The sequence below is a fragment of the Olea europaea genome, chromosome 10 (assembly GCF_002742605.1).
Source record: "Olea europaea var. sylvestris chromosome 10, O_europaea_v1, whole genome shotgun sequence".
NCBI lineage: Eukaryota > Viridiplantae > Streptophyta > Magnoliopsida > Lamiales > Oleaceae > Olea > Olea europaea.
This window is the reverse complement of record NC_036246.1, coordinates 28,552,952-28,565,173: the sequence shown is the minus strand read 5'-3', so window position 1 is coordinate 28,565,173 and position 12,222 is coordinate 28,552,952. Positions and strand designations below refer to the sequence as shown.

General features: G+C 37.2%; 1 protein-coding gene and 1 long non-coding RNA gene across 2 annotated transcripts; one reads left to right on the top strand and one right to left on the bottom strand.

The window, feature by feature from the left end:
• The first annotated feature begins 1,997 nt into the window (after positions 1 to 1,997).
• On the top strand, positions 1,998 to 2,459 carry LOC111401723. The gene is made up of 2 exons (XR_002704092.1): positions 1,998 to 2,206; positions 2,335 to 2,459. It is a non-coding gene; the product is annotated as an uncharacterized LOC111401723 (long non-coding RNA).
• Positions 2,460 to 2,540: 81 nt separating this feature from the next.
• LOC111400493 (MKI67 FHA domain-interacting nucleolar phosphoprotein-like) lies at positions 2,541 to 6,616 on the bottom strand. Its single transcript, XM_023027906.1, has 2 exons — positions 6,185 to 6,616; positions 2,541 to 3,267 (listed from the first exon to the last, which is right to left on the bottom strand). The coding sequence occupies exons 1-2, from the start codon at positions 6,614 to 6,616 to the stop codon at positions 2,635 to 2,637; spliced, it is 1,065 nt and encodes a 354-aa protein (XP_022883674.1). The 3' UTR covers positions 2,541 to 2,634.
• Positions 6,617 to 12,222: the final 5,606 nt, after the last annotated feature.

The window sequence follows — 12,222 nt, the reverse complement described above, 5'->3', positions numbered from 1 at the left end:
AACTTTTCAACTGATAGCACAGCCTCCAAGGATAAGCACATATCCTATAAGTGATCCGCTCTTATCAATATCCGTTGCATGATCTGAATCTACATACCTAATTACTCCATCTGTATTTCTACCAAAATGTAAGCTAGTATTAGTAGAGCGCTTCAAGTATCTGAATATCCACAGCACTTCTTTCCAATGTTCCTTGTTAGGATTTGTGATGTACCTCCTAACTGCATGTGTCAAATCTGGTCTTATACAAAACATAGTATACATAAGCGAACCAACTGTACTAGAATAAGGAACCCGATACATATAATCAATATCTTTATCCGATTAAGAACACAATCCAGATGATAATTTGAAGTGGGCAGCTAAGGGAGTACTAACAGCCTTAGCATTCAACATATTGAACCTTTGAAACACCTTATCATTGTACACCTTTTGACTCAAATACAATTTATTAGCCTTTCGATCACTCGAAATTTTTATATCAAGAATTTTCTTCAATGTTGCTAAATCTTTCATCTCAAACTCCCTGCTAAGTTGAGATGTCACCTTTCTGACCTCTGCTTTATCCGTGGCTGGTGTCGGCATATATCAACATATAATAACAAATATGTGATCAATCCACCACCTTCCTTTCTGAAGTATGCAAATTACTTCTATTGAAATTGTGAGTAGTCATGAATGAGTCGAACATTTTATACCACTGTCTTGGTGACTACTTTAATCCATACAAGAACTTCAACAAGTACACATAGTCTTCCCGGTCCACAATTTTGATCTTTTCAATGCCACTTCAACCAAAACTTCAATACTCACTAGAATTCGAGTCAAACTACAACATATTTCCGTAACTTACATGACTTTGTAATTTGCTCTTTTACTTATGTTGGATTATTAGTTATTAATCAACCCCTTAAATGAATAATTATTTCTTAGTTGTTAATTTATAACTTCCAGTTGTGTCTTAAATCCAATTCAACTATGTCAATGTAGTGTTGTTAATTAGTAAGTTAAATGGAGTAGAATTTAATTCTTATAAATAAGTAATTTTTATAAATTATATGCTAATAAAATGTAATCATTAGTTTGTAAAATTGGCTCCTTGACTTTCTTACACAAAATTGTTTCTCGTTCAACCTTAATTATATGGAAATTGAGATTGATATAGCACTGTTTTTACTTTTAACTCCTACAACCAATTAGTATTTTTTATTGCATCAATAGAAGTTTTACATTAATAATTTATGTGTCCACAAAGGGTGAAAATGGAAACCAAGTTGTTTAATGTAGTTGATTCGTATTATTCCTATTGTACACCTTTGAATTTATATATGTTGACGTTCTTCCGAGTTATTCAAAATGGATATTAATAAATAAAAAAATGAGCTTGTTAAAATTCCTAAATAAGTTGTAATAACTTAGGATTTCAGCATGCTGATCTCATTGGAGGTTAAGGACATCTCCACTTGGTATCTAATTAAAAGTGAATTGTAAATCATTCTAAGTAAACCTCCCTCTTGTTTTCATGCATATGTCATATGGTTAATGTATAAATGTGTTATCTTATTTACCATCATGTAACATAATTTTTTATTATTACGTTTCATATCATTAATATTTCTCATTTCATATTTACACATGTCAATGCATCCAAAAGCATACATGAAATTTCAAGAAATAAAAGTTTCCAAATGTCTATGAGTCAAAGAATGCTTTAAAGATATTTATCCAGAATATTTCATCACTACAACAAAAGTGGGTTTTTACGACATTTATTTACGACGTGCATAAACTGCACGCCGTGAAAAGTCTCCTTTTACGGCGTTTGAAAAATGTGTGTCGTAATTATTTAATAGCTTAAAGTATTTACGGCATACATATAGGGCACGCCGTAAATAATAAATAATTACAACATTTTACGGTGTGCGTTGTGTACGCCATTATAGAAAAAGCCCAGAACGTAGCCCACGCATGTCGTAATAACCGAACCGAAAGCAAAATAAAATTAAAACCCCATAGCCTAATCCTTACGAAATTAGGGAAGACAACACGCAAAGAACTCGTTCCCTGTAAATCTCTCATATAACCCTCATCAATCGTCCCTGTCAATCTCTCCCCCTCTCTCTCAATATCAAGCAACATAGACACCGGCCCTCAATTGTTTGAGAGAGGCGTAATTTCTGGGAATTTTATTCTCCATTATTTCAAGGTAAGCTTAATTGTTTGCTATTTTTAGAAAAAATTATTGGAGTTGCATATTTCCCCATGCCCTAGTGGTCTAATTTTCCTTTTTATAATTGTAATCTTTTACTAATTAGTCACCTTCTGATTGTTGAGTTTGATTATTACACTGGCGAAATCTGCACTGTAAGAGGGACGATAAGTTTATAGGGTTCTTGAGGTGAAGGATGGACAATTAATTCTTTGCTATTCACTATTTACTAGAAATTATTAAAATTTCATTCTTTGTTTGCCCTTTAACTCTCCCACTGCCACGAGACATCTACAGTTTAACATGTTGCTATTTTCCAGAATTTTTTAGGTTTTTTGCAATGATTGATATTTGAGATGGAATTATATTGTCATATGATGTTTTGCTGTAACATGTGCTCTGTTCTTGGTCTAATTTAGAACTTACTAAACGTGCGTTCGAAGTACTGCACTGAAATCCAGTAGCAGACAGAAACGCACGTTCAATTTCAAAGGGGCATACTTCTGGTTTCCAATGCAAAGCCTACTCTGCGTCAAACTAATCTTTTTTGAGGTAGGCTGGTTTCCAATAATTTCTGGACAATCATAATCAATACCAGAGGCCTCAATCCTCTTTTGCCTTCTCTGGTCCGTTTTCATAATTCTTTCTACAAACTTCTTGTGCTCTTCCAAACTCCTTTCCTTATCATGATGACTCCTTTCAATTTTAACCCAATCCAAGGGTTTGTACCGGTGCGTCATACCTTTCCATAGTTTTGGATGAACACACTCAGTAGGAACAAGCAGAACTTGCAACAGATGCTCAAACAATAAGTGGTTATGCATGAATTCTGAAATGACTTTTCCAACCTCAGGAGATTTAAATTCAACGATTCCAAAATGCCTCGATTTCCTTGTCTTCCTATTCCTTTCTATTCTGAGTCTCTTGATTGTACCAAATTGCTTAAAGAAACCTTCCATTTCATTCTCATAAAATCCATGTGGAATTCTTCCAATATATAAGAAAGTTGCTCTATTCTCCCTTTCGTCAATCTTTGGAACTTGTTTTGATTCAAGTTGCTACTTGTCAAAGTTAGAAAGAGAACAATTTTTTTTGAATAGCATCAATTAGTAGTTAATAAATTTTCATTTCTTGAAGTTATAAAGTATTCTAGAGTTTGGTAGATGTCAATAACGATGAGCATTTTTTTCCTGGCTGTGCCTTTTGAAAATTGGTGGTGAATCAAATCCTTGGCATGTCACAAAGATTTGGAGTTATGTATTAGAATATAAATAATATGAATGCCATTTAGTGCTCCAAAATTTATTTAGAAAATTCGCGGTTGTGCCTTTTTTTTCCCAGAAAATTTATTTAGAAAGTTTATTTAGATTCCATGGTTGCGCCTTTTTTTTTTTTCAAAATCATCTACTAATCCAAAATGGGAAAGGTATAGAAATAATTGGAGTTTTAATAATATAGTTGACTGTCATTGCTATTTTGATGTCATTTTCCATTTCTTAGTGTCCACGATGTAGTTGGGCAATCTTGGCTTCTTAGTGACAGAAATAGAACCTAAGTTAGGCAAGTAAATTTGATATATTTTTCTCTACTTGTGAGTTTGTACAACAGATTCAATTAATATGATTTTGACTAATATGTTTGTCGTTGATTTTTAAGTGTTTAATATGCCATGAAAATCTTGGACCAATCTTGAACATAGAGAGAAAACTTTAAAATTTAAATTCGGTAAAAAAGGAGAAAATGTAATTTTATACTACTGTTGATCTCAAACCAAGTCAATGCCAACTCAAGATACGCTAGTTAGTATCTTCTTCATCCTTCATGAATTTGTATTCTATTTTTGGTATTGCACTAGGGAAATCTTTGAAATTTCCTCTATCCCTCCTTGAATATTTCTCTTGTCCATATTCTTAACCAAGTTCTCAATTAATTTCTCAACAGATTACAGTAGCGTTGAAGGAGGTCCTAACTGTTCCAGTTTCGCCTATTTTAATTCAGGTTTGAATTATTTTTTTTTGTAATTTCAATTTGTGTGAAACTTTATTGTCAAAGTGACTTACCTAATTGGAACTTGATTTCTATGATGGCCTAATATAATCATTTTCACTTCATTTTTAATGTGTTTAAACAAATTATAAATTAATAGTGTTTGTATATCTTATCATGGATAAAGATTGTGTACACTTATCAAGGTGATCTTGTTATCTTAAATTTAGAATACTTTAAAATATGCCCATAAATGCTTTTTAGATTATTTATTTAGCACACTTTGTATAGAGTTTCAGAAGCATATCAACATGGTGCGAGAAAATTTGCAAATATGATTCAAACCAATGCTGGGAATGCAGAACAGTTCATATGCCCTTGCAAATGTTACAAAGACCTATTTCACCAACATTTTGATATAATGTATGGACATTTAATCATTAATGGCATGAATCCTACGTATACTACCTGGTTGTTTCATGGGGAAAAATCGAATGTAGCATCATCACCTCCTCAAGATGTAAAAAATTTAGAGACGTATAGTGAAAAGGCTATAGTTCGACCCAACCAACACCTAGAGGGGGGTGAATAGGTGTCTATGCGGAATTTAACAATTTAATTAAGTTATGCAACAAGTCACATAAATTAAACGTTGTCCAGATTCATTCACATGATTTAACTACCTGTGTTGAATTGCCGGTAGAATTGAAATTGACAGAAAGCAATAAATAACACAAAAATTGTTGACGGAGAAAACCCAACTGGGTAAAAACTCCGGGCACAAGCCAGTAGGGATTCACTATAGAAGACTCCAACTTACAGTACGCCATACATGACTGTATCTAACAACACTCTGACCTCCTTACTGTATCAACCAAAGCTTTCCTGGATTCTGAAGATCTGCGCCAAAATCCCAGTCTTGTATTTCTTCTATTTCCGGTGAATCAACAAGAACTCCAGTTCTTCAATCAACCTCCTTCCCGGATCTTCAATCAACTGATCTTCTGGAAGTAGTGAGGATTTTTTATAGGTGTTTTGTTTGAAAAGGTGTTTGATGTTTATTTTTCAGTGAATCATATGGTGAAGAGTTTTGCAATTGATCCTTTGGTAGAGAGGAAAATATTGTGCTATGTGTTTTGCCAAAGGTTGTTAATGAAAAGCAGAATTTTTGTTTATATAGTAGGTCATTTTTTGTAGTATGGAGCGTTTAAAATTCACGAGGAAGGAAAATTTCCAAACGCCGGATAACACTGTCGCTCGAGTGAAGTGCCGGCGAAACTCTAGCGACGCACTCTCGCTCGAGCGAAGTGGTGACGAACTCCAGCGATGCAGGTTCTGTTATTTAGGCTCGAGCGAGATCAGGGCGAAACTCTAGCACCAATCTTACGCCGTTTTCATCTTCAAAGCATCCAACTTTACCCTAGACCTATACATTAATTATTGAGAAATTGCAACACAAGTCCCTGTACTTTTAGACATCGACAAATTGGTCCTTGACTTTACAAACTCGACAAATTAGTCCTTTTGGTCACAGATTGCCAATTTCAACATTTTCCTAACAAACTCCCCCTTTGGCATTCTGTGACAAAATTACACAAGACAATCAAGGACACAAAAAAAAATGTAACTCCTAACGACCTATTCATTCAACCAAAGCAACTATCTCCTGTCGAACCTGTTTCCTGAAATACAGAAACTCAATACCAAGTATAAAAGCACGTGAAATGGAAACAATAGATAAAAAAAGGAATAGTGCATATGTAATTAACCAGATTAAGAAGCAATAGTAATGTAAGTCAAAAAACACCAAAAACATACATCAATATTGCTAGAACATCAAAACTTAATCTAGTCATTAAATAGATATCAAACCACAGTTAATCCAATATATCACAATTAAATTGAGATTAAACTATCTACTCCCCCTTTTTGTCACAAATGACAAAGGATCAAAAACTAAAACTAAAACTAAGAAGCAGCACCACCCACACTCGGTGACTCATCACTAGTCTCATCACTCGAGCTCTCATCCAATCGATCACGAATCCAACGCAACTGACGCTGACACACTGATAGAGCATGTCGAAATGAAGAAAGCTCAGCAGACTGATGCTCCGAAGAAGCATGTAACTGCGTGATCTCTGCCATCATACGAGCCTGCTGCGCGACTAAAGTAGACATCTGACCCATAAGCGTCACCATGGGGTCAACAGGCAAGGAAGCCACCCTTGGAGCAGAAGTAGATGTCGAAGGAAAGGCAACTCGAAGCGGAACAGCTGAAGGAAAATCTGAACGAGGTGGAAGAAAGACACGAGAACCCCCCAGTAAGAATATTAGTAATAGGATCAAAGGGTTCCGAAAAATCAAAAACATCAACGGGCTCAGCCTGAGCGGCAGCATGAGCCGAAGAGGACGGGACATGGGATCGACTATGGTGAATGGTCTACTGTCCTATCGGGCGACCTATATGAGTAGAAGACCCATCAGGGAAAGATGCACCAAGAGAAAGGACAACCCGATGAATCAAACAGGCATAAGGTAACCCTAAATGACCCCCAGGAGTACGAAAAGAAGCTAGAATCTGCTGGCACACAAAAGTAGGAAGGTCGATAGAGTCTCCATGAAGTAGGGCATATAGAAAACGAGCCCGTACCATCGGTAAAGAAGAAGTATGGGCAACAGGCCACAGGTTTGTGCACACGATGTGCAACAAAACCTGTTGATCAGTGGGCAATGAACCCGTGGCCATAGCCATAGGCCCCCCAGTAGATGGGGTGTTCAAAAGGGTCAACCGAACAAGGGCATCGATCGGAAGAGAAACAGGGAGAAGATAGGGATACGTCATATGAGGAATCTGAGGTATACCTAACGCAAGAGCTACTACAGACGGAGTAACTCGAAAAGAATGATCCCTAAGAAAACTCCTAACGACGACCCATCCACCTTATGAATATTAGCATAAAACTCTTGAACGAGGAGTGGAGGCAGCGGTGTAAGACCAACAAGAAGGGACTCCCAACCCCGGGAAACAAAAATAGCGGCGACGTCAACAGGAAGGTTAGATAGAATTACCTCACGCTCCATGAGAACAGGGCGTAAGGAGAACTGAGACGTGAAGACCTCTTAAACTGTAGCATAAATAAATCGGGATCTACTATAAGATGTTGATCCACTAGTGGACTGTGCAGAGGTACGACAGCACTTACAAGCCATCTGGCACATGTTGAGATGAAAAGAATAAGCATAATGTGAAATGCACGCATCACGATGCAACATGATATGAGAAGATGCACACACGGAAACACATATGATCCAATCACATAAACATGAATGAAAACACGCACGGCATGCAACGACACTCAAACAAGTAAGAAAGAAACGAAGGAAAAGAAGGAAATCAAAAAAAATCAAAAGAAACCAAATAAGCATAAAAAGTGAACTTTCATCGGACACGTGGCGTGCGTGACTTCGGCACCAAATTCCAAGCACATACGAGACCCAATCACAAATCCAAACACATCCCTAAAAACTACATGCTATGGACTTCACAATCAAACAAACCACACATCAAACGAATCAACGAGGTGCAAGAATTACATTGATGAACATGGATTAAAAACTTAAAAAAAATGTTAAGAAAACCGCGACAGGCGCCGCACCTTCCCCTTAATCGCCCGGCAACAGGCGCTGCCAGCAGCAGCGCCTGCTGCCACTTCAGCCCAGCAGCGTCGCACGCTGCTGCAAGAAGCAGCGCCGGGCGCTGCATTGTAGCAGCGCCCGGCGCTGCCCACGCCTGGGCAGCGGCTGCCCAACGCCGGCGCCGGCAGCAACTGTTGCTGCCAGCACCACCTTTTTTTTTTTTTTCAGTTTTTTTTTTTTTTTTTTTTTTTTTTTTGTAAAGACAAACTAAAAAATCGATTATGAAGCACATACCCAAATATGTAGACGATACGAATAATATGCACAAAATCACAAACCCGACATTCAGAGCATGTAGACAAATCTTAAGTCCACACATAGTTCAAAATCCCATGAAGTAAATTTTATACAGAACATCAGCGTGAAATGTGCCATGTAGTCCATGCAAGTTAGACTCAAAACCTTAAATTAGTGAGAAAGGACACGTGAAAACAACTGTAAAAGAGTATATATTGACCAAGTGCCAGTTAAATCCAATTTCATGAGGACCTATATCAAACAGTATAATTGTCACAATTTTACTCTCCCTAACTGTATGCTATTTTTTTATTTTATATATATATATATATATATTTTTTTTTTTAAATAACATAAGAACTTAGGTGCAATCCTATCTTCATTAGGCGACAGAAATGACCCCTGTAACGAACTTTGGACCGGTGACTCCCAAGCCAGACGACCATAGGGCACCAGGTCATAAACCCCTAAAGCTTAATTGGTCGAGTCAAATAGGCCCCGAAGACAGAAATAAGTTCAAAGAATAATGTAGAAAATGGGGAAAGACAATATTGATTAGGTTACACTCGTCACAGATCAAGTCAAATGGACAAACAACCCCAATTACAGAAGAATACCATCCCAAGTCTCACCCATGAGGTCAAGACCCACCTATAGGACTACAGTGTGTGCTGTGCGAAAATGCATGACGAGCCGTATACCAAGAACTCCACAGAAAGTGAGAACTAGGATGGAACCTCAAACTCGTACACATGATGAAAAATAGAGTTTGATCCTGAATGCAAACATCATAACGTCATACACGATGCACACAAATTTTTTTTAAATTTTTTTATTTTAAATTTCAAATGCAAACTTAATACTCAAAATAAAAAAAAAAAAATAACTAACAAACAAAATGCACCACACACATATTTATCACTTACAAGATATGAAATGAATAAGTGCAGATATGATAAATGCATGAATATGCATGAATTTATGATCAGATAGGCAAACAAATACCAACAGCCGTCCGAAACGACTCAAACCTCATCCCATCTAGTGGTTTCGTAAGTAGATCGGCTAATTGGTTGTCAGTAGAAATATGATCTAAGGAGACAACATGTGTTTCAACAAGTTCACGAATAAAATGATGTCGTATGTCAATATGTTTTGTTCGAGAATGTTGAATGGGATTCTTAGAAATATTTATAGCACTGGTATTATCACAGAAAACAGTCATGGTCCCTTGATTAAACCCATAATCACTCAGCATCTGCTTCATCAGAGAAGCTGAGTGCAGCAATTTCTAGCTGCTATGTATTTGGCCTCTGCCGTGAATAGGGATATGAATTTTGTTTCTTACTTAGCCAGGCTACTAGATTGCTACCATGTAGAAACAGCCCCCAGAAGTACTTTTTCTATCATCTGCATTCCTTGCCCAATCGACGTCGGAGTAGCTAGCCAAATCAAGATTAGAATTTTTAGAATAGAAAATCCCTAGATCAACAGTACCACTCACATATCTAATGATGCGTCTAACAGACCTTAAGTGTGATTCTTTGGGATCTACCTAAAATAGAGCACATACTCCAACACTAAAAGCAATGTCAGGTCTACTAGCTGTGAGATAGAGAAGACTACTTATCATGCTTCGATATAGGGAAGGATCTACACTCTTACCTGAAGGATCACGACCTAACTTCAAGCTAGTACTCATAGGTGTCCTAGTATGCTTCTTACTATCTAACCCAAACCGTTTAACTAGATCCTTTGCATACTTAGACTGTGAAATAAACAAGCCATCCTCAATCTGTTTCACTTGAAGTCCAAGGAAATAACTCAACTCACCAACCATACTCATTTCAAATTCTTGATTCAAACACTCGGCAAACTCATATGCTATAGACTCAATAGGAGAACCAAAAATGATGTCATCGATATAAATTTGAGCGATAGTGATAGTTTCTTCAATGTGTCTAATAAATAAGGTCCTATCAGCACCACCTCGAGAGAAATCATGTTCCTCAAGACATGACGTAAGTCTCTCATACCAAGCTTTAGGAGCTTGTTTCAGACCATAGAGTGCTTTGTGGAGTTTGTAGACATAGTGGGGAAACTTTGGATCAACAAATCCTTTTGGTTGTTCCACGGAGAATTCTTCTTGAAGAAGTCCATTCAAGAAGGCACTCTTAACGTCCATTTGATGTAACTTGAACCCTAAGGTACAGGCAACAGCAAGCAGAATCCGAATAGACTCAAGTCGTGCAACAGGGGCAAAAGTCTCATCAAAATCAATTCCCTCAACTTGAGTATAACCTTGAGCAACTAATCTAGCCTTATTCCTAGTTATAGTACCTTGGTCGTCTGTCTTGTTCTTAAAGATCCACTTAGTACCAATAACGTTACAATTCTCAGGTCTGGGTACTAAGATCCACACATTGTTTCTAGCAAATTGATTGAGTTCCTCATGCATTGCATTCACCCAACACTCATCACTAAGGGCCTCTTCGAATTTCTTAGGCTCTACCTGTAAAACATAGCTAGTATATGCTAGATTGTTCAATACTCTCTTACGAAGCCTCATACCTTCATCCAGATCCCTAATGATATTATCCTTAGGATGATTAGACTTGACCCTAGTTGATGGTTCCTTAGGGATTGTGTCTTGATCTTGTGGATGTGTTTCCTTTTCAGGAGTTTCAGGAATTTTAAGAGATGATTCAGGCACAAGCGATTCAGTAGGATCACTAGACCTTATAAGATTACCATTTCTATCATAATTTTCAACATTCTCCCCCTCACTCACACCATCATCTATCACAACATTGACTGACTCCATCACAGTACGAGTACGTGAGTTATATACTAGGAATGCTCGACTATTTCTAGAATACCCTAAGAAGATTCATTCGTCACTCTTAGATTCAAACTTACTCAAGTTCTCTCTATTACGCAAAATGTAGCACTTACTCCCAAACACACGAAAGTATTTGACAGTAGGCTTTTTACCCTTTAGAATCACATATGGAGTCTGATCGGTTTTGGGTCTAAGGTAGACTCTATTGATTATGTGGCATGCAGTATTAACAGCTTCTCCCCAAAAATGTAAGGCTAGCCCCTTGTCATGAAGCATGGCTCTAGCCATGTCCTGAAGAACACGATTCTCCCTTTCAACCACCCCATTTTGTTGAGGAGTGATAGGGGAAGAGAACTTACGTAGTATCCCTTCATCCATGCAGAAGCTCTCAAGATTGAAATTTTCAAACTCTTTTCCATGATCACTTCGCATTCTGGACACTTTGTGATTGAGTTCATTACTAAGCCGTTTACACAAAGATTTTATAAGGTCACATGCATCAGATTTTTCCCTAAGCAATTCTACTCATGTGAACCTCGAGAAATCATCTACCACAACCAGAATATACAGCTTACCTCCTAGACTCTCAGTCCTAGATGGTCCCATTAAATCCATGTGTATCAATTCCAGGGGTCTTTTGATCAAAATTTTAGAAGTCTTTTTATAGATTCCTTTAATTTGTTTACCCAGTTGACATGGTCCACACATAACATTTTCACTAGGACCTATTTTAGGCAAACCATCTACCAACTCCTTTTTAGCCAGTTGTACTAGACTCTTATAGTTTAAATGACCCAATCTTTTATGCCAGAGTTCACTCACATCAATTTTTGCACTCCTACACACATAGTTAGAATTAGGTAGGACTCCATAACAGTTATCAAACGTTCTAACCCCTTCAAGGACCACCCCACCGAATGAATCATACACGGTACATCTCTTTTCCACAAAGCTAACTTCAAAATCAGCATCACAAATCTGACTAATACTTAACAAGTTCGACTTTAAACCTTCCACATAAAGCATATTTGAGATCACAGGTAATCCATGTATTTGTACAGTACATTTGCCAAGAATAGGTGCAGAGCCCCCATCTCCAAAGGTAACCATACCCCCATTGCATTCATCAAGAGTAGTGAATAAAGCCTTGTTACCACACATATGCCTAGAACAAGCACTATCAAGGTACCACATAATGAAATCTTGGGTTTTTAATGCAACATGAGCAACATAGCAATTTACCTGACCT

Excerpts from the sequence above, each read along its gene's own strand:
- LOC111400493 (XM_023027906.1), bottom strand. The coding sequence starts at position 6,616 with ATGTCCCGTCCTCTTCGGCTCATGCTGCCGCTCAGGCTGAGCCCGTTG. Across the intron at positions 3,268-6,184 it reads CTAGTGATGAGTCACCGAGT|CAACTTGAATCAAAACAAGT; the intron begins GTGGGTGGTGCT and ends TTTGACAAGTAG.